General features: G+C 35.0%; 1 protein-coding gene across 2 annotated transcripts in view; it reads left to right on the forward strand.

Annotated features, from left to right (window-relative positions):
* The first annotated feature begins 20,501 nt into the window (after positions 1 to 20,501).
* The window catches only part of BLM (BLM RecQ like helicase), a 64,381-nt gene continuing 58,608 nt past the window's right edge, over positions 20,502 to 26,274 (forward strand). For both annotated transcript variants that reach the window (XM_069465695.1, XM_069465696.1), the window contains exons 1-3: positions 20,502 to 20,599; positions 22,025 to 22,725; positions 24,472 to 24,634. In XM_069465695.1, the coding sequence (XP_069321796.1) occupies positions 20,502 to 20,599; positions 22,025 to 22,725; positions 24,472 to 24,634 (962 nt within the window). The remainder of the gene's footprint in view (positions 20,600 to 22,024; positions 22,726 to 24,471; positions 24,635 to 26,274) is intronic.

The raw sequence follows: 26,274 nt of genomic DNA on the forward strand, positions 1-26,274 counted from the left end.
GCAGGAGGATCACTCAAGCCCAGGAGTTTGAGGTTGCAGTGAGCTATGATGACATCACTGTACTCTAGTCCGGACAACAGAGCAAGACCCTGTGTCAAATAAATAAATCTAAAATGTTTTATGCATTTGAAAGAGAGAGCAAAATAGGAACAAATTCAGCTTCTTAAACTTGGATGGTGAGTACACGGGTATCATTCTGTTTTCTGTACCTTTCTATATGTTTGAAATATTTTAAATTAAAAGATATATATATAATTTATGTTTATATGTATTTCTCTTAAAGGAAGAAAAGATAGAACAAAGAGGTACAAGGTAATTGCAAAATAATCCTGGGAATTTAGTGCTGAAAACTCCCAAGGGTCTCCATTACCTGTAGGATAAAATCTAAACTCCTTAGCATGATACCTGAGACTTTTGAGTAGTCTGTTTCTCTAACCACACACTATTCTACCTCAGCCTTTGTACAAATAGTGCGTATACCACTCTTTTTTACAGTCTCAGTCCCATCTGAAAGGATCCGCTTGTTCTTCAGGATCCAGTTCAGTGTTCTTTGAAAAGCTCTATGATTTTCCTTTTTTCTCTTCATATGAAAAGCCTTAAGCTTTTAAGAAAAGACTTTATTGTCAGACTTATCTCATTGCATTGTAATTATTTGTTGACATGTCTATTTCCCACTAGTCTAGAAGCTCCTTGAAGGCAGTAATTATGCCTTGCTCATCTCTGCACTTCTTTGCCTACTGTAATGCCTGGCACAGAATAATCACTGGATAAATATTAGCTGAATGAAAAATACAAGTTGAAGTCAGAGAGCAGAAGTTCTGGAGTTATGACATATGGACTTTGTTCTCTAAAATGGCAAGAAACTATTGAGTTTACTTTGTTTAAAAATTCCTACATTGGGCCGGGCGTGGTGGCTCACACCTGTAATCCTAGCACTCTGGGAGGCTGAGGCAGGAGAATAGCTTGAGCTCAGGAGTTCGAGACCAGCCAGAGCAAGAGCAAGACCCATCTCTACTAAAAATAGAAAAACTAGCTGGGCATAGTGGTGCCCTCCTCTAATCCCAGCTACTCAGGAGGCTGAAGCAGGAGAATGGCCTGAGGCCAAGCATTTGAGGTTGCTGTGAGCTAGGCTGACACCAGGGCACTCTGGCCCAGGTGACAGAGTGAGACTCCTCCTCAAAAAAAAAAATTCCTACATTGCTGAGCACCTGTAGTCCCAGCTACTTGGGAGGCTGAGACAGGAGGATCACTTGAGCTCAGGCAACATAGTGGGACCTTGGCTCTTAAAACAAAAAAAATTCCTGTATCTTATTGACACATACTCTCAATGTCAAGAAAATATTGCAGTCATGATCCTGTCTTTCAGTTACTTCAGCTATTTTTATTTTTCATGAGTCCTTTCCAAATTTTAGATACAAAATTAGCAATACAGATTTAGCTATACAGATTTCATAGGTAGCTATAACCATAATATATTCATAACTTAGTGTTTTGCTTTATTCAATATTAAATTATTCCTCGTAGCTATTCAGTCTTCATGGTTGGCATTTATCTTGTAAGTTTTTACAATATTCCTCTCCCCTTAGTTTAATAGGTATGAAATGGTGTTCTGTGCTATTAATTATTACAAAAGTTGGACAATTTTTTTAAAAAACTGAGACAGAGTTTCGCTCTGTCACCCTGGGTAGAGTGCAGTGTCATCATCATAGTTCACCGCAACCTCAAACTCCTGGGTGCCAGGAATCCTCTTGCCTCAGTTCTTGAGTAGCTGGAACTACATGTGTACATCACAAGCCCCGGTTAATTTTTCTATTTTTAGTAGAGATGGGGATCTCACTCTTACTCAGGCTGGTCACAAGTTGGATAATTTTTCTGTAAGTTTATTTAGTATACATTCTGTTGAACTGTTTGTTTATACTCCCTGAATGTTTGTTCATGGGAACTTGGATGTTCTTTGTATGTTTTTATTAAAAATATTAATCCTTTAGGCCGGGCGCGGTGGCTCACGCCTGTAATCCTAGCACTCTGGGAGGCCGAGGTGGGCGGATCGGTTGAGCTCAGGAGTTCGAGTCCAGCCTGAGCAAGAGCGAGACCCCATCTCTACTAAAAATAGAAAGAAATTATATGGACAGCTAAAAATATATATAGAAAAAATTAGCCGGACATGGTGGCGCATGCCTGTAGTCCCAGCTACTCGGGAGGCTGAGACAGGAGGATCGCTTGAGCTCAGGAGTTTGAGGTTGCTGTGAGCTAGGCTGACGCCACGGCACTCACTCTAGCCTGGGCAACAGGGTGAGACTCTGTCTCAAAAAAAAAAAAAAAAAAAAAAAAAAAAAAATATTAATCCTTTATATGTTATTTGTTGCTAATTTTTCTTTAAAAATTTTTTATTGTGAGAAACAAGGTACATTTTTAAAATGTAAAAGTATATTTTATATATATAATTTAAGGATAGTTATAAAGAAATTATAGTGGCCGGGCGCAGTGGCTCACGCCTGTAATCCTAGCACTCTGGGAGGCCGAGGTGGGCGGATCGTTTGAGCTCAGGAGTTCGAGACCAGCCTGAGCAAGAGCGAGACCCCATCTCTACTAAAAATAGAAAGAAATTATATGGACAGCTAAAAATATATATATAGAAAAAATTAGCCGGGCATGGTGGTGCATGCCTGTAGTCCCAACTACTTGGGAGGCTGAGACAGGAGGATCCCTTGAGCTCAGGAGTTTGAGGTTGCTGTGAGCTAGGCAGATGCCACGGCACTCACTCTAGCCTGGGCAACAAAGTGAGACTCTGTCTCAAAAAAAAAAAAAAGAAAAGAAAAGAAATTATAAAGTTTAATTGTACATTAAAATTATATTTTATACATTGTAAATGTAAAGATTAATTATAAAATTATAATTACACATAACCATCATGGAGATTAAGAAATATAATAGAACATTACCAGTACCCCAGAGGTATACCTTCCTCATCATACCTTCTCCCCACACTAGAGAGAACTAGTCTCCTGATTTTTACGATAATAATTTTGTCTTCGTAGTTTACCCCATCTTCTATAGTTAATATTCAGTTCAGTTTTGCCTGGTTTTGAACTCTATAAATAGGTGATGCTATGTGTATTCTACTGTCTTTATTCTTTATTGTTTGGCTCAACATTATTTTTGTGAGATTCATCCATATTGAAGACACAGGGTTTTTGATTTTTATAATTTTAAATTTTTTGTTTTTTATTATTTAAAATAATTTTTAATAAATATATTCAGTGTTGTCTGTTATTGCAAGATTTCTTTCTTTTTAAAAGCTAAATAGTATTCCATCGTATGTGTATACATTATTGTAAAGGAAATCTCATTTCCTTTCTAGTCTATACCCATACGATACTTGGGTCACCAATTATGTGTGATTTTTTTTTCCCCCCACAATAATTCAAATTCAGTTCTCTAGCAGATACCAATTGGATGTCCTACAATTTAACTCAATTCTGACACTAACTGCCTGGAGTTAGTGCAGATCCAGTATGTCAAGGGCTCAGTCCTACAAGACTGCCCCTGACCTTCAGTCTCCAGTCACAAGGGTGGGTCCCCCCCATGTTACTCACATCTGTCCAACTTGGCTGCAAATCGGAGGTTCCCCTCCTTGAGTTTGATAATTTGCTAGAAGGAACCACAGAACTCAAGGAAAAGTTTTCTTACTAGATTATTGGTTTATAATAAAAGGATACAACTCAAGAACAGCTAGATAGAAGAGATACGTAGGGCAAGGTATGTGGGAAGGGACATGGAGCTTCTGTGCCCTCTCCAGCCACACCACCCTCCCAGCGTCTCCACGTGTTCTGGACCTGTTCTTTTGGGTTTTTATGTGGGCCTCCTTACCTAGGTGTGATTGATTAAATGTTTGGCCACTGGTGATTAAGTCAGTCTCTAGCCCCTTTCCCCTCCCCAGAGGAAGTTTTTATTTAACTGTAATAAATACAAACTGTTGGGTCAAAGAGTGTGTGTATGTTTTACTTTACTATATAATGCCAAATTGTTTTTGAAAGTGGTTGCACTCCCACCAATGTATTAGACTTTGCATTGTGTTCCACATCCTTGCAGATGTATGTATAGTAGTATTTCCTTGTGACTTTAGTTAGCCCAATTATTAATGAAGTTGAGTGCCTTGTTGTGTTTATGGACTATTTCATCTTTTGAAAAGTGCTAGTTCAACTTTTCTGTCTTCCCTATTAAGTTGTCTTTGTATTATACACACATACACACACATATAGCAAGTATCTTCTACTTTGGATTTTTAAATGGATTTAACATATTTTGATCAGCTATTTTTTATTGTGAAATATTGTATGTTATATTTCATAAATATAACTTGTACAGGAATGAATTAACATAGTAAGCCTGAGACTGTTACCTTTAGAAAGGCCTGTTTGGGAGATTGGCCCCAGTCTGGCATCTGGGAACTTGACTTTTGAAATCTTTCTTATGCAGATAAGGTTGTTTTGTCCACGTTGACCACTAACCCCTGTTTTCCTTCTGGGCGTCTGAAATTTTGGTAGGCAGAAGGTGCCTGTGTAACCAGCCCCCAGTAAAAGCCTCAAATTCTGAGTCTCTGACAGGCTTCCTTGGGCAGAAACAATGCACACATGTAGCTGCATTTTCATTGAGAGAGAGAGTGTGCTCTCTCAGGAGGTAGAAAGCACAGGAAGCCTGTACACAGATTCCTACAGACTCCACCTGATGTGTCTTTTTCCCTTACTGACCTGGCTGTGTATCCTTACAGTGTTGCTGTAACAAATCTTTGCTATGAGTACAGCTATATGCTGAGTCTCATGAGCAAATTGTTGAATTCAGCTATTATGTTCTTGCAGGAAAAAAAAAAATCAGAATTTTGACTGGAATTGCATCAAGTTAGATCAATTTGGATAGAATTAGCATCTTGACAATACTGTCTTCCAGTGTGAATATGATTTAAATGGTTATTTGTTTATTTCCTCCAATTAAGGAAATTAATCTCTTAGTGATTTACAATTTTCTGAATAGATATCATGGAGCTGGTTTGTTAGGTTTATTTTGGGGTATTTAAATTTTTGATGTCATTGTAATTAAGTTTTCTGAAATTTTATTTTTGGTTATATTAGTGATATATAAAAATAGAATTTTTGTATATTGACCTCATAACCAGTCATCTTCTTAAACTTACTATATTAATTTTCAGTGCTGCTATACCAAATTACCACAAACTTAGTGACTTAAAACAACACAGATTTATTGTCTTATAGTTCTATAGTTCAGAAGTCTGAATGGGTCTCACTGGGCTAAAATCAAGGTGTTGGCAGGGCTGAGTCCCTTTATGGAAGCTCTAGGGAAGAATCCATTCCCTTCCCGTTTTCCACTTGTAGAGGCTATTCTCTCACATTCCTTGGCTCCTGGCGTTCATCCTCCATCATCAAAGCCAGCAACTTTGAGTCTTCCTCAAGTTGCCATCTCTCTGGTTCTGTCATCTTATTCTCTCTTCCACTTAAAAGGACACTAGTGATTACACTGGGCCCACCCGGATAGCCCAGGATAATCTTCCTATTTTAAGGTTAACGGCCTTAATTCTATCTGCAACAGTAATTTACCTTTGTCATGTAACCAAACATATTCACAGCTTCTAAGGATTAGGATGTAGACTGACATCTTTGTTTTGTTTTTTTTTTTTTTTTGAGACAGAGTCTCACTCTGTTGCCCAGGCTAGAGTGAGTGCCGTGGCATCAGCCTAGCTCACAGCAACCTCAAACTCCTGAGCTCAAGGGATCCTCCTGTCTCAGCCTCCCGAGTAGTTGGGACTACAGGCATGCGCCACCATGCCCGGCTAATTTTTTTTTTTCTATATATATTTTTAGCTGTCCATATAATTTCTTTCTATTTTTAGTAGAGATGGGGTCTCGCTCTTGCTCAGGCTGGTCTCGAACTCCTGAGCTCAAACGATCCACCCACCTCGGCCTCCCAGAGTGCTAGGATTACAGGCGTGAGCCACCGCGCCCGGCCTAGACTGACATCTTTGGATGGGGATAGGATAGGAGTATAGGGTGACATTACTTTACCTACCACACTCACTTAAGAATTTTAATAATTTAATCTGAAGATTCTTTTAGATGTTCTGCATACACAGTTATATTATTTGTGAGTATTAATGATTTTGCTTCTTTTCAGTTACCATACCTTTTATTTGTTCTTGCTTTACTGCTCTGGTGTGGACTTTAGTGCATGTCATATAGAAGTGGTAATAGTGGGCATTCTTATACTGTTCCTGATCTAAAAGGAAAGGCCACCTAAATTCCACCTTATTGTAGGTTTGTTTATTTTTTTTAAATATGTATGCCCTTTGTCAGATTATGGAAGTTATCTTCTATACCTTGTTTGATAAGAGTTTTCATCATAAATGGATTTCATTGTAAATGAATGTTTGATTTTACCATATGCTTTTTCTGCAGCTGTTGAGACATCATGATTTTTCAGCTTTAATATTGTAGTGAGTTATGTTAATTGATTTTCTAATGTTGGGCCAATCTTACATTCCTGAGACAATACAACTTGGTCACAGTATATTTTGTTCATGGCTAGATTTGGTTTGCTAACGTTTGTTTGGGATTTTTGCATCTACATTTATGAATAAGAATTAGCCTGGAATTTTTCACTGTTGAGCTGTGGGATTCACTCTATTAGGCTAGAGTGAGTTGGGAAGTTGCTTCTTTCTACACTTTGGAATAGTTTGTGTAAAATTGGAATATTTTATTGCCATAAATGCTCAGAAGAATTCACCTGTAATACTTTCTGGTCTTGATGATGCCTTTATGGGGTTTTTTGTTTGTTTTTGAGACTGAGTCTTGATATGTTGCCCAGGTTGGTTTCAAGCGATCCTCCCACCTTAGCCTCCCAAGTATCTGGGACTATAGGTGCTATCACTATTCTTGGCTTTGTGGGTAGATTTTTTTTTTTTTTTTTTTTACCTCAGATATGACTTCTTTAATGATTATAAGGCTATTAGGTTTTCAGTTTCTTTTTGAGTGAGTTTTGGTGAATTAATTTTTAAAGAAGTTTGTTTCATTTAAATTTTAAAATTTATTGGCACAAAGTTGTTCATAAAAGCCTATTATTATCTTTTAATGTCTGTAGCATATGTAGTTAAGTCTCTTCTTTCAATCCCGAAGTTGGTTATTTGTGCCTTTTCTCTTGCTTTTCATGAGTTTTTTTCACAGAACAAACTTTTGGTTTATTGATCCTATTATATGTTTATTATTTTTTTATTCTTTATAACTTCCTTCTTTGTATTTTCATCATGCTTATTTTTTCATTTTCTAACTTCAATAGATGGATACTTTCAGCTTATTAATTTTAACCCTTCTTTTCTAATAATTACGGTTATGTTTCCCTGTAACTACTTCTTTAGTTGCACATCACAAGTTTTTATGTATAGACTTCATTATTGTTCAGCTCAAAAGATATTGTGATACTTACGATGATATCTTATTTGATGGGCCATTGTTTATTTACAAGTATATTTATTTCCTAACATATGAGGATTTTCTAGATCTCATCTTCTTTACTTTGAAAAATTTAAAACCTACAGAAAAGTTGAAGGATTTGTACAGTGATAATGTATCTTCCCAAGTGAACAATTTACATTCATAAACATAGTTCATATATTAGGTCATAAAAAAACAATAATTTCATAAAGTAGGAATATTATAAATAATTATGATTACCATGGAACAAAGCTAGAAATTAAAAATGAAATTTTTTTAAAAAAAGCAAAAAGACCCTTCCATCTGGAAAATTAAAAACCTTCTTTTAAACAACTATTGGATGTAAGAAAAATAGAAACTGAAATAACAGATTCCTGAAAATTAATAAAATTAATGAAATTAAATACAACCTATTAGATTCTACAAAAAAATATAAAGCACTGATTAGGGGAAAATTTATAATCTTCAATACATATTATAAATGAAGGAAGGAAAATGATGTAAATTCCAAACTTAGAAAGTTAGAAAAAGAAAAACCAAAAGAAAGCACAAAAGAATGAATAATAAAGATAAAAACAGAAATTAATGAGACAGAGAATAGGAAAACATCTGATTAAAAATTTAAGATCTTACGTCTTACTCTGGGAGGCCGAGGCGGGAGGATCGCTCAGGGTCAGGAGTTCAAGACCAGCCTGAGCAAGAGCGAGACCCCATCTCTACTAAAAACAGAAAGAAATTATATGGACAGCTAAAAATATATATAGAAAAAAATTAGCCGGGCATGGTGGCACATGCCTGTAGTGCCAGCTACTTGGGAGGCTGAGGCAGAAGGATCACTTGAGCCCAGGAGTTTGGGGTTGCTGTGAGCTAGGCTGATGCCACGGCACTCACTCTAGCCTGGGCAACAGAGTGAGACTCTGTCTCAAAAAAAAAAAAAGTCTTATGTCTTGAATTATTTAAGGAAGCAAACAAACTTAAGAGGGAGAAATCACGGTATACAAAATAGTATACAAAATAACAAATGACAAGTGGTAAACAACACAGAGGATAGTTTTTATAACATCAGATTAATTTGCATACCTATATGTAAACAAATTTTGAAAGCTCAAATGAAATGGATAATTATCTAGGAAAATACAGTTTACCAGAATTGACCCTAATAGAGATTAAAAGATTTAAATAGCTCAATTTCCACAGAATACATTTTAAAAGTTATGAAAGAACTGTCTTACTGAAAAATAAAAAACATGAGATCCAAATGGTTTTGCAGGGAAATTCTATCACACTTTTAGGGCCCAAATAATCCCAACACTAAATAAATTGTTTCAGAACATAGAAATGAAGGAAAACTTTCAAATTCTTTTTTTCTTAATGACTTGTGTTGTAATTGCTGGTTTAGTCATCTGTCTTTAGTTGTTGAAGGACTAAGGTGAAATAAAATTTTTCAAACACTATTTATCTTTTAAATGCTATTTTTAAAAGCAGTTTTATTGATATAATTGACCTACAATAAACTGCACATATTTAAAGTGTACAGTTTGATCAGTTTGACATACACACACATCAAAACCAGAATCAAGTTAGTGAACATATCCATCACTCCTGAAAGTTTCTTCGTGCCCCTTTGTAGTTTTGTCTTCTTGCTGCCTTTCCCCCAGTCAACCGTTTATCTGGTTTCTGTCACTATAGATTAATTAGCATATTCTAGAGTTTTTAATTAGTGAAGTAATAGAGTATGTATTCTTTTTTTATCTCATTTCTTTTATACCACATAATTATTTTTAGATCAGTTTTTATGGAGTAAGTATAACAAATATTTGATGTACAAATTAGATAAAGGTAGCACAAAAAAAGGAAATTACAGAATGAATACTATTTGTAAATGTCCGTGCTAAAGTTCTAAATAAAATACTACCAAACAGAATGCTGCATAATGTTACAAAAATATTAGCTCATAACCAATGTTTATCTAGGAATTTAAGGATGGTTCAGTATTAGTATCATTAATATCATTCACCATATTAATAAATCTAAGAAGAATACTCACATAATTACCTTTATATATGCTGAAAAAGCCTTTGGCAAGATTCAACATCAATTCAAGTAAAAACAGTAAAGAAATTAAGTTATAATCAATACTTCCTAACCATGATGTCTCTCACTCTCTCTGTCTCACACACAGAGAAAACTTAGTCCTAAAGCCAGCATTTTATTTGATAGAAAAACACTAGGGGCATTTTCACTAAGATCAAGAAAAAGGCAAAGATACCCATCAACTCCACTCATTTTTTCCCCCACTCACATTTAGCATTGTATTGGATGCTTAGCCAATGCAATTAGATAAGAGAAATCAATGAAGAGGCACAAGATTTGGAAAATAAAAAGTAATTCTGTCCTTATTTGCAGATGATATGGTAGATATGGTAGTGTATCTGGAATACTGCAGAAAATCAATAATGAAATTAAACAAAAAGAATTTAGCAAGATAACAATATGTAATATGCAAAAATCAGTAGTCTTCATATACACACATAACCAGTTTGAATATATAATGGCAGGAAAAATCCCATTTATACTAAAAACAAAAAGAGAAAATATTTAGGAATTTAAAAACATGCAAAACTCAAATGGAGAAATCTTTAAAATGTTCTGAATGACAAAAAGTAGCTTTGAACAAATGAAAAGAAATTCTCTGTTCTAGAATAGGACAATTCAACATCATAAAAGTATCCTTTCTACCTAAATTAATTTATAAACTTGATGCAATGTCACTAAATATATCCATAGGGTTTTTTTCTGGTGCTAGACAAGTTGATTCTAAAGTTTATGTAGAAAAATAAACGTGTAAGTATAGCAAGGAAAACACTGAGAAAGAAGAGCTACAAGGAAAGGCTACACCTCCAGATACTGAAACATATTACAAAGCCTCTGTTGTGAAAATATTGTGGTGCAGATGGGTGGAATAGAATAGAAAGTCAAGAAATAGTCTCACAAGTACATATAGAAATTTAGCATATGATAAAGGTGGTGTCTCAAATTACTAGGGCACTGTTTTAATAAATGATGTTGGGACAAGTCAGTATCCATTTGAAAAAAACAATTATATCTATACCTAATGACACACATAGGAATAAACTCAAAATGAATGAGAGATATAAATTTTTTAAAAAACTGACTACTAGAAGAACACATAGATGAATTTTCTATAACCTGGATGTGGCCAAAGTCAATAAAAGAAAAATTTTGACTACATTAGAAAACAAATTTTTTATTACAAAAATGAAAGATATCATTAACAAATTAAAAAGATGAGAAACTAGGAGAAAATATTTGCAACATGCATCTTAAAGACCTACCATCCTCAATCTAAATTGAGAGAAAACATACCAAAATTAGATAGAAAAGGGGCAGAATACATAAGCAGATATAATTTTTAAAAAGATTTTAAAACTGTCCTTAAATATATGAAAAAATGTTCAATTTTACTTAAAATAGGAAATGTAAATGAAAAACTGCACTGAAATACCATTTCTCACCGATCAGATTAGCAATAGTTAGAAAGCTTCCCGAGAAGCTCTATTGGTGAGGCTGTGAGGAATGTAAACTTGTAAAACCCCCTTTGAGAAGGGGAATTTGGTAATATCTAACAAACTACATATGCATTTGCCCTTTGACCCACAATCCCACTTGCAAGAATATTCCCTAAAGATACATTTTCAACAGTAGGAAAATATGAATGCACAAGGTTATTTGTTGGAACATTATTTGTAATTGTAAAATATTGGAGAATACTTCAGTGTCCAAACAGGAAATTTGTTGACTAAACATCTACACAATGGAGTACTGTACAGCTGCAAAGAAGAATGAGGAAAATCTTTATGAGTGTAGAATGATTTCCAATATATGTTATAAGTAGAAAGAGTATATGCAGTATGCTACCTTTTACTAAGAAAGAAGGGGAAATAAGAGACTCTGTGTCTGCTCATTTTTGCAAAAAAAAAAAAAAATGCAGAAAGATAAATGAGAAATTAATGAAATTGATAACCCACAGGAGGTACATGGCAAGGGATAGTGTGGGAAGGACACTTCTCTGGAGGGGGGAGTCTATTTAGATAGTTTTGATTTTTGGAACTATATAAATATTTTATATATCAAAAAAATCAGATTAATTCCGCAAGAATAGTGCAAACACAAATTAATAAATCTATTTCAAATGATTAATCACACCGAAGGTAAGGTGGTAGGGACTAATCAAGTAACTGTTGAGTACAATACTTTGACTATACACTCTTAATCTAAAGAAAGAAATGCAATTGAATTTTGAACTCTTCTTAGTAGGTGTGTTTTTTACAGTCATAAGAACTTAGCAATTCCAAAACAACTGCCTGTAGTTTGGGATTGAGCAAATGAGTAAATATATGGTAGTTTTTCTATGAGTTTTAAGATAGATGGGTGGATCAATAGATGAATAGATGTAGATGTAGAAATAGATAGATGTGTTTATATTTCCTAGATCTTTCCACTGAAAGGGCCTAAGTCCACTGAAAGGGCTTAGGTCACAAGCAGCAATGACCATACCTCATGGCCAGATCTTAAAGAGCTTAAAATACCTTTCCTCATTAAAAAAAACCAAGGCCCTTTGGGGAAATACTTGATTCTATGGCTGAGGCAGTGAAAGTACACAAAGACCATGAACATCTTGTGCCAGAAAAAAAGAAAGTGACTGGTAAATAATGGGAACATGTCAAAGGACAGAGGAACCAATGAGTCAAAGAAGAAATCACAAGGGAAATTAGAAAATATCTGAGACAAATGAAAATGAAAACACAACTTATGATAAAGAGGAGGAAAAGTATAGCTATAAATGCTTATATTAGAAAAGAAGAAAGATCTGAAATCAACAACCTTACTTTATACTTAAAGGAACTAGAAAGAGAAGAACCAAACAAACCCAAAGCTAGCAGAAGGAAGGAAATAATAATGATGCAAGCAGAGATAAACAAAATAGAGAATAGAAAAACAATAGAGAAAATAAATGAAACCAAGAGTTGGTTTTTTGAAAAGATCAAAAAAATTGACAAACCTTTAGCTAGATAGACTAACAAAAAAAGAGAAGATTCAAATAACTAAAATCAGAAGTGAAAGAGGGACAATAGAACTGATTTTATAGAAATAAAAAGATTTATAAGAGAAAATTAGAAGCAATTATATACCAACAAATTTGATAACATAGATAAAATGAATAAGTTCCTAGAAACACATAACCACCAAGACTGAATCATGAAGAAATAGAAAATCTGAACAGACCTGTAACTAGTAAGGAGATTGGATCAGTAATTAGGAACCTCCCAAAAAAGAAAAGCTCAGAACCAGATGGCTTCACTGGTGATTTCTTACAAACATTTAAAGAAGAATTAACCCCAGTTCTCCTCAAACTCTTCCAACAAATCACATATCTGATAAGGAGTTAATACCCAGAATATATAAAGAACTCTTACAGCTCAACACATAAAAAGCAAATAACCAGATTAGAAAATGGAGAAAGGACTTGAACAGACATTTTACCAAAGAAGACATACAAATGACCATAAACACATGAAAAGATGCTCATTATCACTAATCATAGAATTGCAAATCAAAACCAAGAGATAGAACCTCACACCCTTTAGAATGGCTATTATAAAACAAAACAAAAGAATAACTGGAAAATAACAAATGTTGCTGAGGATGTGGAGAAATCAGGAGCCTTGTGGACTATTGGTAGCAATGTAAGATGGTGCATCCACTGTGGAAAACAGTATTGTATTTTCTCAAAAAATTAAAAATAAAATTACCATATGATTCAGCAGTTCTACTTCTGGATACATGCCTAGAATTGAGAAAGAATTGAAAGCAGAGTCTCAGATATTTATACACCCATGTTCATAACAGCGTTGTTCACAATAGCTAAAAGGTGGAAGCAACCCAAATGTCCTTGTATGGATGAAAAGATGAACAAAATGTGGTATATACATACAATGAATATTAGTCAGCATTAAAAAGGAAGGAAATTCTGACACATGCTACTATATGAACAACCCTTGAGGACATTGTGCTAAGTGAAATAAGCCAATCACAAAAAGACAACTACTGTATGATTCCACTTATACGAGGTATCTAGAGAAGTCAAACCAGAAAGTACAATGATGGTTGCTGGGGACTGCAGGGAAGGGGAAATGAGAAACTGTTGCTTAATGGGTGTATAGAGTTTCAGTGTTGCAAAATGAAAAAATTGTGGAGAGAGGTTGTGCAACAATGTCAGTATACTTAACCCTACTGAAGTGAAGACTTAAAAATGATCATGGTGGCAAATTGTATGTTATGTGTGTAATACCATACTTAAAAATAAATAAGAACACAGGAGCCAACTTGAGGAAACTTCCCTCCCACTGGCCAAACATGAAACAATTTGGACATCAAAATAAAGGGTGGTAATGGTTTACAACTCACTGAATAAATTAAACATCCTCACTTATAAAAACAACAAAAACAAGTAAAGAAGAAGAGTTATTTACAGTAGAATGCCATCTACTAAATGAGAAAGGATGGTGAGGTTACAAAAACAATTTTACAATCATACTTTTATTTATTCAGGCATGAATCATCAGTGTATACGAAAAGTTATTTTTTTCTAGTTATATTTATTATTGACTTCTGATACAATTATATTTGGTTAGAGAACATACTATTGAGATTTCAGTCTTTTGAAATTTGTTGAGACTCACTTTATGGCCCCTTCCCTGGCCAGCTTTGGTAAGTATCTGTTCTTGACAATAATATGTACATTCTTTTCAGTTGTTTGTGCAGAGTTCTGTATACTAATATATCCATTAGGTCAAGTTTGTGTTGTTCAAATCTATTTTTTTAGTTACTTGCTCTATAAATTACTAAGAGAAGTATTTTAAAATCTAAATTACAGTTTTTTTCTCTTGTAATTCTATCAGTTTTGCTTCATGTATTTTGCAGCTATTTTATGGACCACATAATTTAAAGTTGTTATAATTTCCTGGTAACTGAAATCTCATTATGCAGTGACCCTCCTCAGTAAGGCTAGGATTTCTGTCTTAAAATTTATTTTCTCTGATATTTACATAGCTATTGTGGCTTTTCTTTGGTAAGTTTTTGCATATTTTTCCCCATCTTCTTTTAACCTTTCTATATATCTATTTTTTTTTATGTGTTTTTAATAAACATCAAATGTAAAAGTTAGGTATTTTTTTCCACTCACATCGATAACCTTTTTTAACCAAGGGAATTAGTTCATTTACATTTATTGTAACTCATAAATATTTGGATTTAAATCTACTACCGTATTTTGTGCTTTATATTCTATTTTTCCTTTTCTTTCCTTCTTTTGTATAGGTTTCTTTTAGGTGAAGGTGGTTTGGGGTTTGTTTTGTTTTTGTTTTTGTTTTTGTTTTGAGACAGAATCTCACTCTGTTGCCTGGGCTAGAGTGCCATGGCATCAGCCTAGCTCACAGCAACCTCAGACTCCTGGGCTTAAACAATCCTTCTGCCTCAGCCTCCCGAGTAGCTGGGACTACAGGCATGTGCCACCATGCCTGACTAATTTTTTGTATATATTTTTGGTTGTCCAGCTAACTTCTTTCTATTTATTTATTTATTTTTTTTTTAGTAGAGACAGGGGTCTCACTCTTGCTCATGCTGATCTTGAACTCCTGACCTTGAGGGATCCTCCTGCCTCGGCCTCCCAGAGTGCTAGGATTATAGGCGTGAGCCACCACGCCTGGCCTTTTTTTTTTTTTAATCATTTGTTTTCCCCTTCTAACTAGATTTTAAGTTACATACTGTTTTTATTCTTTAGTAGTTGTCCTAGAATGTACAACATGAATTATTTGTTTTTTCCAAAGTCTAAAGTTGATCAGTACCTTTACACTCCTCCCAAACAATACAAAGGCCTTGGAACACATGAACTCTCTTTACCTCCCTCTTCACTTTTAAGTTACTGTTTTTGGGTATTTTAACTATTTTTTAACCCCACAAGACATTTTTTTTAATACAGTCAAGGTTTGCACAGATTTAACCACATGTTTACCACTTACTCTTTGCTTCAGTCGATCTGAGATCTTCCATCCAGGCTCACTTCTCTACCTTAAAGTACATGCTTTGGTAGTTCATTTAATAAGTGTGTGCTGATGACAAACTATTGGTTTTCTGACAGTCTGAAAATGTCTTTATTTCTCATTGCTTTTTAAATAACAGCTTATTGAGATATATTTCACATATTTTAAATTTACCCACTTAAACAGTATAATTCAATGGCTTTTAATATATTCACAGGATTGTGCAAATATCACCACAACCAATGTTAGAGCATTTTCATCAGCCCAAAGAGAGACCTCTTACCCCTTGTTTGCCATCATCCTCAAATCCTCTCATCCCTCCCAGCCCTAGGCAATCACTAATCTACTCTCTGTGTCTCTATAGGTTTGCCTATTCTTGTACATTTCATATAAATGGAATTGTATAATATATGATTCTTTGTGACTGGCTTCTTTCACTTAAAATAACATTTTGAAGATTCATGATTATTGTAGCATTTATCAGTACTACATTCCATTGTATGGCTGAATAATATTCAATTGAATGGATATACACATTTTATTTATCCATTCTTTAGTTCATGGACATTTGGGTTCTTTCTACTTTTTGGCTATTATGAATACTCCTGTGAACATTTGTGTACAAGTATTTGTTTTGAATACTTATTTTCCATTCTTTTGAGTTTATAACTAAAAGTGAAATTGCTAGGTTACATAGTATTGCCCAACTGTTTTCCAAAGTGTCTGCACCATTTTCCAGTCCCACCAGCAGTGTATGAGTGTTCTAATTTCTCCACATCCTTGCCAGCACTTATCATCTGTTGCTTTTATGATAGCCACTTAAAGAAAAATAGCAGCTTTATGGAGATGTAATTAATATACCGTGATACTTATCTTTTAAAATTTAGTGTACAGGTCAGTATCCTTGGTTTTTGAAGGGTGTTTTTGCTGGGAAAAGAATTCTAGGTTATTTGCATCAGCACATTGAAGATATTACACTGTCTTCTGATTTCCATTTTTGCTGAAGAGAAATCAGTTTTTTGTCCAAGTGTTATACAGTAATATATTTTTGTGTGGATTTCTTTTCATCTCTCTGCATGGAATTTGTTGGCTTTCTTGAATCTGAGGATTAGTGTCTTTAATTACTTCTGGAAAAGCCCCAGCTGTCATCTTTTCAAATTCTGCCCTATTTTCTCTTCTTTCTAGAATTCTGGCTAGATTTATATTAGACTTTCATACTCTGTCTTCCATGTCTCTTAACTTCTCATATTTTCCATCTGTTTTCTTTATATCTCTGTGTATGTATATATTAAATCAAACTATGATGGGTCTGAGATTTTACCCTACTTGTAAGCTATATTTATCTTTTAACCACTTTTCTGACGTTTTAATTATCTACTATTATGACTGATTTTCTTTGGATTGTGTTGGTATATAATAAAGTTGTCTGCACATAATGGTAATCTCATCTAGTATTTTCTGTTTTGAATATTTTTGCATTGGCAAGAATGTTCCAATATGAGAGTAAAAATGAGAGAACAGTCTTGTCATTGTTTTTAATGGATTCACCCTTGGTGTAAAATACATTGTATTGGTTCTTGATTTTAAATACTTCTAATTTTGTGTTTTAATTTGCTTGTTGAGTTTTATCAGATGCCTTTTCAAAAATGCATTGATAATACATATGTATTATTCTATATACATGAATTAAGAAGTTCAAGAATAGCAAAAAGCCGAGCGTGGTGGCTCACGCCTGTAATCCTAGCACTCTGGGAGGCCAAGGCAGGTGGATTGTTTGAGCTCAGGAGTTCGAGACCAGCCTGAGCAAGAGCGAGACCCTGTCTCTACTAAAAATAGAAAGAAATTATATGGACAGCTAAAATATATATAGAAAAATTAGCCAGGCATGGTGGCGCATGCCTGTAGTCCCAGCTACTTGGGAGGCTGAGGCAGGAGGATTGCTCGAGCCCAGGAGTTTGAGGTTGCTGTGAGCTAGGCTGCACCACGGCACTGTAACCTGGGCAACAGAGTGAGACTCTGTCTCAAAAAAAAAAAAGTAGTCAGAAGTAATTCTTGTTTATTACTGTAAATGTAACATTTTTCTTGCTTAGTTACTTGTAGGATTTTAATTTTTCTTTTAGTTTAATTTCATAAGACTACTTTTTGGTATCATAATCTGGTTGTTAAATATAGGTACTCTCAATTTCTGGTCTCAATTCCTTTTATTAGTTCAAGGCACTAATGTTCAGGTAGGACTCCTTTAATCATTCATTCTTTGCCATTGGTTTCTTTTACTATTTCCAGAAGTCTACTTTGCTGGATATATTCTTTGTATTCTATCTCTAGATTGTCATTCTTTCATACCATCTTTTCACTGATTTATGTATTCTTTCTATATATAGATACGGCTTTCTAGTTTATTTTTTTACTCATTATATTGTGTTGAATCAGCTTTTTGATTATTTATATTCTTTTACAATAGCATAATAACTTCTTTCATATATGTAAGAGAAAATTTTAATTGTTTTCCAAATTGAACTTGTGATTCTTGTGGTGATTCTAATTCAGAGGTTTATTTTTTTAGTTTCTAGGCTCTCATTGCCTTGTTTCTTTTTTTCTGTGTTGTGAAACTTTACTAGTCTTAATTTATTTATTTTCAGTTAATTTATCTCCTTTAATTTCATCACTGATCTTTGCTATTTTGGTGAACAATTTTTTTTTTTATATAGGGTGTTGCCCATGATGTTGCACCGTGATTATTCACAGGCGTGATCATAGCACACAACAGCCTTGAACTCTCGGACTACAGGCACACTGGTGAACAATTTTTTGTGTATGTCAAATAATTTTGTTGATATTTTAATGGAATATATACAGAGGAGATACCCTTTTGCTTCTCAGTACTCACCAACTTCTTAAAAGCATTCCCACTGAAGGGTTTTGAGTAGGAAAATTGTGTACTTAACTACTGTGCTTCAGAATATGACTCTGGCTGGAGGGTGCTACCCTGAGAGGCATAACCAAAGAGTATGAGAAAGTCAACCTCAGGGTTAAGGTTGACTACACGCTAGCTATGAATCTATAATGTATCACTGCAGTTATGAAATAATCAAACAGTTGCACTGCCAGGATGGGTAAATATATGTATAAAATCATGTTGTGGATAACATGGGAAATCTCTGTTATTAGAATACCATAGCTGGTTTTGATCCAAAAATAAATGAGATATGGAGGTAATATGGGAAAAGGGTAAGTAAAGATGCCATGGACCATTTTGTTAGTGTCTTAAAACTGAAGGTCTGTGTACCTCTGCCTCCTTGTCAATAGTCTAATTGGTTGAGGTTGAAATTCTGAGAGTGCAGTACTCTGACTTCACTCTTTATCAATTTTACTGGAAACGACTTCCACTTTGCACAGGACCTTGGAGAGAGCACACTTCAGTAAAAGGCCATTACTGTTTTGTTTTGTTCTGTTTTGTTTTGTTTTGTTTTTTGAGACAGAGTCTCACTCTCTTGCCTGGGCTAGAGTGCCGTGGCATCAGCCTAGCTCACAGCAACCTCAAACTCCTGGGCTCAAGTGATCCTCCTGCTTCAGCCTCCCAAGTAGCTGGGACTACAGGCATGCACCACCATGCCCAGTTAATTTTTTCTATATATATTTTTAGTTGTCCAGCTAATTTCTTTCTATTTTTAGTAGAGACGAGGCTCACTCTTGCTCAGGCTAGTCTCGAACTCCTGACCTCGAGCAATCCTCCCACCTCGGCCTCCCAGAGTGCTGGGATTACAGGCGTGAGCCACCGCACCTGGCCTTACCTAAAGCATTTTAAAGAGGAAGAAGCAGCAGAAATAATTCTTTTTTTGGAGAAGATGGGATAAAAATTTATATCATCATCCTTATAAATTATATTGTCATCCTTATATAAATTTATATTATCATCTTTATAAATTTATAAAAATTTCTCTATTGAATATAATTCAGTTTCTTCCAGATTTTTCTTCTTTTCAGTATTATCTGAAGTAAAATAGTTGACAAATGTAAGTTATTTTAATAATGAGTGGAACACGATTTATGTAAAACTTAGTATTTCCACAAATATCATCTAGTGTTATTAATCTTCCTAAAATATATGGTATAAAATAAAAGTAGATGTCTGATAGATTAGGAAAGATTATAATTATCAGCCAAAATGAGTTTTTTTGGTTTGGTTTTTTTTTTTTTTTTTTTTTTTTTGGCTATGCATAAATTACAGCTATCCTGTCTTCCTTTAGCCCCTGTAATTTTAAGGTGGCTTAAGCTATATGTTATTCCGGACAATAGCTCAGCAATACCACAGTTTGTTATACAGGGATAAAAATGTGCTTGGTAAAAGTATTCTTTTAGGTTGAAACTAGATGATTATGAAGCATGATTTCTTTGCTCTCATTGGTGATGCTGTTCCTTCTTTCCCTGGTTTTGCCCTTGGACAGAGAATTTGGTTATTCATTTGTTCTTTGGGTTTTCAGTATGCTTTGATCATTTCCTCACACGTCACTCCCTGTCCAGCTTTCATTTATCCTTCAAGCCTAGGTCAGGTCCCATTTTTCTACAAATCCTTTCCTAATAATCCCTTCCCTAATGTCTATTGTGCTTATTTGAGCATGTGTGGAAGAAGAGAGGGGAAACCAGGTCATTTTGTTATTCAAGTGAGCCTTTAGTTAGTTAAAGATTATATTTTAAATGTCACCAGTTGTAAATGTCAAAACAATCTATTGACCCAAAAAAAAAAAAGAAGAGTCTCATTACTCTGGGTACAGTTGGAACAATGCCTCCTTGAATCAAGTCCTTCCCCCATCAATAAATATTGAGATTAATTCAAAATATCTAACTCCACTATTTTTTTTTCCCCTCACTTTTTAGGATTATGGCTGCTGTTCCTCAAAACAATCTACAGGAGCAACTGGAGCGTCACTCAGCCAGAAAACTTAATAATAAATTAAGTCTTTCAAAACCAAAATCTTCGTAAGTATTTTGGTTGGTTTGCTGTCCTATAGGCACTAACTTATTGTATCGTACAAATGAGCTGTCTTCTCTTTCAACTCTTCCATTGTACAGATGAGGAAATTAGGCTGAGAGATTCAATACTTTTCCCACTTTGCAAATTAATGGTTGAACATGTTTTAGCAGCACCTTTGCATGATTCCTGGCACATAATATTTGTTCAATAAAGATTTGTTGAATAAATTGAATGATGAATATGCTTATAAATTTGGGCAAATAAATATTTTTAGCATTTAATATAATTTTATGTCCTTTCCAAAAACAGTTTTACAGCTCTCCAGTTCTGCCCTCTCCTCCAAGCTATATTTCAGACTCCTAATGATATCTAAGAATAATTTATATTATGCGTGGTGCCCCTGCTAGATTGCAGACATGGTTATGGGTGTTTGACTTTGAAGTCATCACTGACTTTGTTTTTTCTTTTTCATGATTTTTTTTTTTTTTTTTTTTTTTTTTTTTTTTTTTGAGACAGAGTCTCACTCTGTTGCCCAGGCTAGAGTGAGTGCCGTGGCGTCAGCCTAGCTCACAGCAACCTCAAACTCCTGAGCTCAAGCGATCCTCCTGTCTCAGCCTCCCGAGTAGCTGGGACTACAGGCATGAGCCACCATGCCCGGCTAATTTTTTCTATATATATTTTTAGCTGTCCATATAATTTCTTTCTATTTTTAGTAGAGATGAGGTCTCGCTCTTGCTCAGGCTGGTCTCGAACTCCTGAGCTCAAACGATCCGCCCACCTCGGCCTCCCAGAGTGCTAGGATTACAGGCGTGAGCCACCGCGCCCGGCCTTTCATGATTTTTTTATTTCATTTTATTTCAGCATATTACGGGAGTACAGATATTTAGGTTATGTATGTTGCCTTTGACCCAACCGAGTCAGAACTTCAAGCGTGTCCATCCCCTAGACTGTGCACACTGCACCCATTAGGTGTGTACCACTGACTTTCATGTCCTTAAATTCAGCAGATAGCCAGGGCTCATGCCTCCTTTACTTGTCCTTCAGATTTTAGCATAGCTAGCAGTTTTTAACTTTTTCCTCGCTTAAAATTTTTATCAGAGTAGCAAAAAGTAGCCACATTTGAGTCTCTATGCTGTCACCTCCCTGTGGAGGTGCTATTAATTAAGGACTACCAGCCTGAGAAATAAAGTAGTCTGAATGGTCTATCAAAACCAAGTAATTAGTCTCTCAATGGGAAGGATCAGAGGCTATAAAATATAATTTAAGTTACCTGATAAATTTTAAATTCGGAGAGGTAGATGAATTCTTTGCTCATTTGTGATGCAATTAATGTAATGTATGAATTAATAAAAAAAATTAGGGTTTTGTTTTGTAGTTGGTGGGTTTATTAAAATGAATTCATCTAATTGAATTTGTCTATTATTTTTCAGAGGTTTCACTTTTAAAAAGAAAACATCTTCAGATAACAATGTATCTGTAACTAGCGTGTCAGTAGCCAAAACGTCTGTGTTAAGTAATAAAGATGTGAATGTTACTGAGGCCTTTTCCTTCAGTGAACCTCTATCCCACACCACAAATCAGCAGACAAGGATCAATGACTTTAAAAACGCTCCAGCAGGACAGCAGACCCAGAAAGTTGGATCAAAACAATTCTTGCCAGATTTGTTGCAGATTCCAAAGAAAGTTTTATGCACTACCCCAAACACGCCAATTATAAAGAAACCCCGTGATGCTACTTTCAAGAAGTTAGACTTTAGTTCTTCATCAGATTCTTTTATTACTATCAATGATTGGGATGATATGGATGACTTTGATACTTCTGGGACTTCAGAAGCATTTGTTACACCACCCAAAAATCACTTCATAAGAGTAAGCACTGCTCAGAAATCAAAAAAGGCTAAGAGAAACTTTTTAAAAGAACAGCTTTATAAAACAAATACAGTAAAGGCTGATTTGACTCCGTCCTCCTCTGAAAGCAAGCAAGTAGATTTGACTAAGGGTCAGAAGGATGACTCAGAATGGTTAAGCAGCGATGTGATTTGCATCGATGATGACCCTATTTCTGAAGTACCTATAAATGAAGATACTCGGGAAAGTCACTCTTCGAAAACACATTTGGGAGATGAAAGAGGTAAAAATTATGTTATCTTCATTTCAGTATGTTGACTGTATTGTTTTATGCAAAGCTAATAAGCATTGGGAATAATAGTGAATATGATACGGCTTTTGTCCTTAAGGATCTCAGAATCTATAGCAGGACTTTTTGACTAATCTGATGGCCACATTTTTAAGGCAGGGCATATTGATGAAATGGAAGGTTTCCTAATTATCCTAATTTCAGGGATAGCTCTGTGATTTTATACATGAAGAAAATGCAGTAGTTCCCCCCTTATCCACGGTTTCAAGTTCTGAGGTTTCAGTTACCCACAGCTAACTGAGGTCTGCAAATATCACATTACTACTCTTGTTTTTTGGGACCTTTATTAAGAAAAATAAGGGTTACTTGAACACAAGCACTGCAGTATCGAGACAGTCGATCTGATAACTGAGACCATTACTAAGTGACTAACGGCAAACCTGGTGGACAGAGCCAGTTGGTGTGAGATTTTTGTCATACTACTCAAAACAACGTGAAATTTAAAACTTAGGAATTATTTATTTCTGGAATTTTCCATTTACGTCACAATGCTTACATCACGCACCTCACTTCATTTCATCATTTGGACATTTTATCATCTCACATCTTCACAAGAAGGGTGAATATAGTACAATAACATATTTTGAACAAGAGAGATATCACATTCACATAACTTTCATTACACTGTATTGTTATAATTTGTTCTATTTTATTATTAGTTAACCTCTTACTATGCCTATTTATAAATTAAACTTTATCATAGGTATGTATATATGGGAAAAAATACTCAATACTATCTGTGGTTTCAGATATTGACTAGAGGTGTTGGAGTATCTTTCCCTTGGCTAAGGGGGGACTACCGTAAGAGCCCTAGCGGTTAAAATGGCTGTTAGTGGTAGAATTGGAAAGTGGAACTAAGCCTTTCTTCTATAATTCCTTTAGGGCTTGTTGCCATCTAATATTGATGTATAATGTGACCTAATTGTGCTATTAAAGTATTATAAATTATATTCAGAATTTTTCCTGGATAGATCTTGTAGTTATTAAGCATCCAAAACTTAATAACTGAGATTAGCCACTTGTGGAAGTAACCCATATGGTTAATGAACCCTTATGAAATCGTTGTGAACATGAGACTAAAATTTTTAGACATCTGAATCCTGTCAAGGTTACCATAGAGTGAGAGAGGACTGAAAAGTGATTGTTAATAAGCAAAACTATAGTTTAATCAATGGTTTTGCTGTTTCTGAAGAGAAATTTTGTTGAAAGGTAAACTAGAGAGCAACAATTTGGCGTTGTGTTTTTGCACATAGTCCAAAAGAGAGACTTAAACAACTAGGAAGCCTTTGTGGTAGAGATGGTTTTTCTGTATAAGCAGCAATGTTTGTGCTATTATCAAAATTATTTGTTGCACTTTACCCTTATTTAAATATGAGTGAAAATTTTTAAAATGACAATGTTGGTGTCAAGTATGGGTTCCATAATTTAACTGGAGATAGGCATGAAAATCCCTAAGCAAATCTTTGGCCTCAATTCAGTATTCGTTGGACTTATATCAGTCGACTTAATAATCATTTATGAAGAAATAAGCCAATATTTACATGCAAAAGGAGAGAACTGATATACAAAGTGTTATGATTGTTTATGACTTGCCAGAAACACTCTCCCTTCAGTGCTCTTGCCCTGTTCTGTCTCGTTAATTGTTAAAATAACTTACGTTTATCAACTGTTTTACTTTAGATAATAGTGAAAAGAAGAAAAATTTGGAAGGAGCTGAATTACATTCAACTGAGAAAGTTCCATGTATTGAATTTGAACATGATGATTACGATATAGATTTTGTTCCACCTTCTCCAGAAGAAGAAATTATTTCTGCTGCTTCTTCCTCTCTAAAATGCTTTAGGTAAAATAGCTAATTAATTAGTAAACATTATTTTTCTGGGATTTTTTGAGGCTTTCATTTCGATGTAAAATAAACTGTGCAGAAGTACAAAATACATTTATATAGACATGAATTTTGTACTTCTGCACAGTTTATTTTACATCCAAATGAAAGCCTCAAAAAATCCCTATTTATACATTTAATTTAATTGGTAGTATTCTAAAGATGTAAAGTCCCATTATGATTAATTACATGGAAACTCCAATTTTATGTAGTTGATTTTAACAGAAGGACTATATCTCTAAAAATATTATATTTCTAAATTCCTAGACCTGAACTGACACAAAACTAGCCCATTATTTGGGAACTAAATTAGTACATAATATGTCCTTTTTTTTTTTTCTTTAATCCTACAGAATAGAATTGGCCATTGTATTTGTCATTCACTCAATTTTAGCAAATTAGTGACATGCTTATTGTTAATTGGTAGTATTATGAGAAAAATAGATATGCCACACGGCTCATCAATAGCTTAAATTGCTAATTGTCATTGTTACCTCTGTCCTCACCCCAGTCTAAATCTCAGTCCAGTGGAGTGGTAGAGTATATACTATGCTATTTAATCAGTATCTTGATGAGAAACATCCCTGCAGTATATCACCTTAATTAGGGAGGAAAGAAGGGCAGGGGAGGGGGAGGGGAAGGGTTTGTATGCATAACTAGTTTAGTTTCTTTTGGTTTGTGTTTTAATGGTGTGTTGGGATGTTTTTGAAAAGGTGGGAAAGGTTGCAGTATGATTACTATTTGTTAAGGAAATTAAAGAAACATAAGAGCTCCCTTTTTTTCTTTCTGATAGAAATTTAGCCAGGACTGTAGAAAGTGAAAAACTGAGCAAGTTTCCATAGAGTCTAGATCCTAAATCATCATTCTCATTTAACAAGTGAAACAACAGGCCTAGGAAGGAGCAGGGAATTGCCAAGGATAATGTAATTAATGGCAAATGGACTGAGATCCAGTGTAGTACTTTCTCTTGTGTCATAGTAATTCCTTATTAAATACCTGGGTTTGGGGCCAGGCACGGTGGCTCATGCCTGTAATCCTAGCACTCTGGGAGGCTGAGGCGGAAGGATCATTTTTTTTTTTTTTTTTTTTTGAGACAGAGTCTCACTCTGTTGCCCAGGCTAGAGTGAGTGCCATGGCGTCAGCCTAGCTCACAGCAACCTCAAACTCCTGAGCTCAAGTGATCCTCCTGTCTCAGCCTCCCGAGTAGCTGGGACTACAGGCATGCGCCACCATGCCCGGCTAATTTTTTCTATATATATTTTTAGCTGTCCATATAATTTCTTTCTATTTTTAGTAGAGATAGGGTCTCGCTCTTGCTCAGGCTGGTCTCGAACTCCTGAGCTCAAACGATCCGCCCACCTCGGCCTTCCAGAGTGCTAGGATTACAGGCGTGAGCCACCACGCCCGGCCCGGAAGGATCATTTGAGCTCAGGAGTTCGAGACCAGCCTGAGCAAGAGCAGGACCCTGTCTTTACTAAAAACAGACTAAAAATAGAAAGAAGTTAACTGGATGACTAAAAATATATACAAAAAATTAGCTGGGCATGGTGGCGCATGCCTGTAGTCCCAGCTACTCGGGAGGCTGAGGTAGAAGGATT

This window comes from Eulemur rufifrons, chromosome 3 (genome assembly GCF_041146395.1).
Source record: "Eulemur rufifrons isolate Redbay chromosome 3, OSU_ERuf_1, whole genome shotgun sequence".
Taxonomy (NCBI): Eukaryota; Metazoa; Chordata; class Mammalia; order Primates; family Lemuridae; genus Eulemur; species Eulemur rufifrons.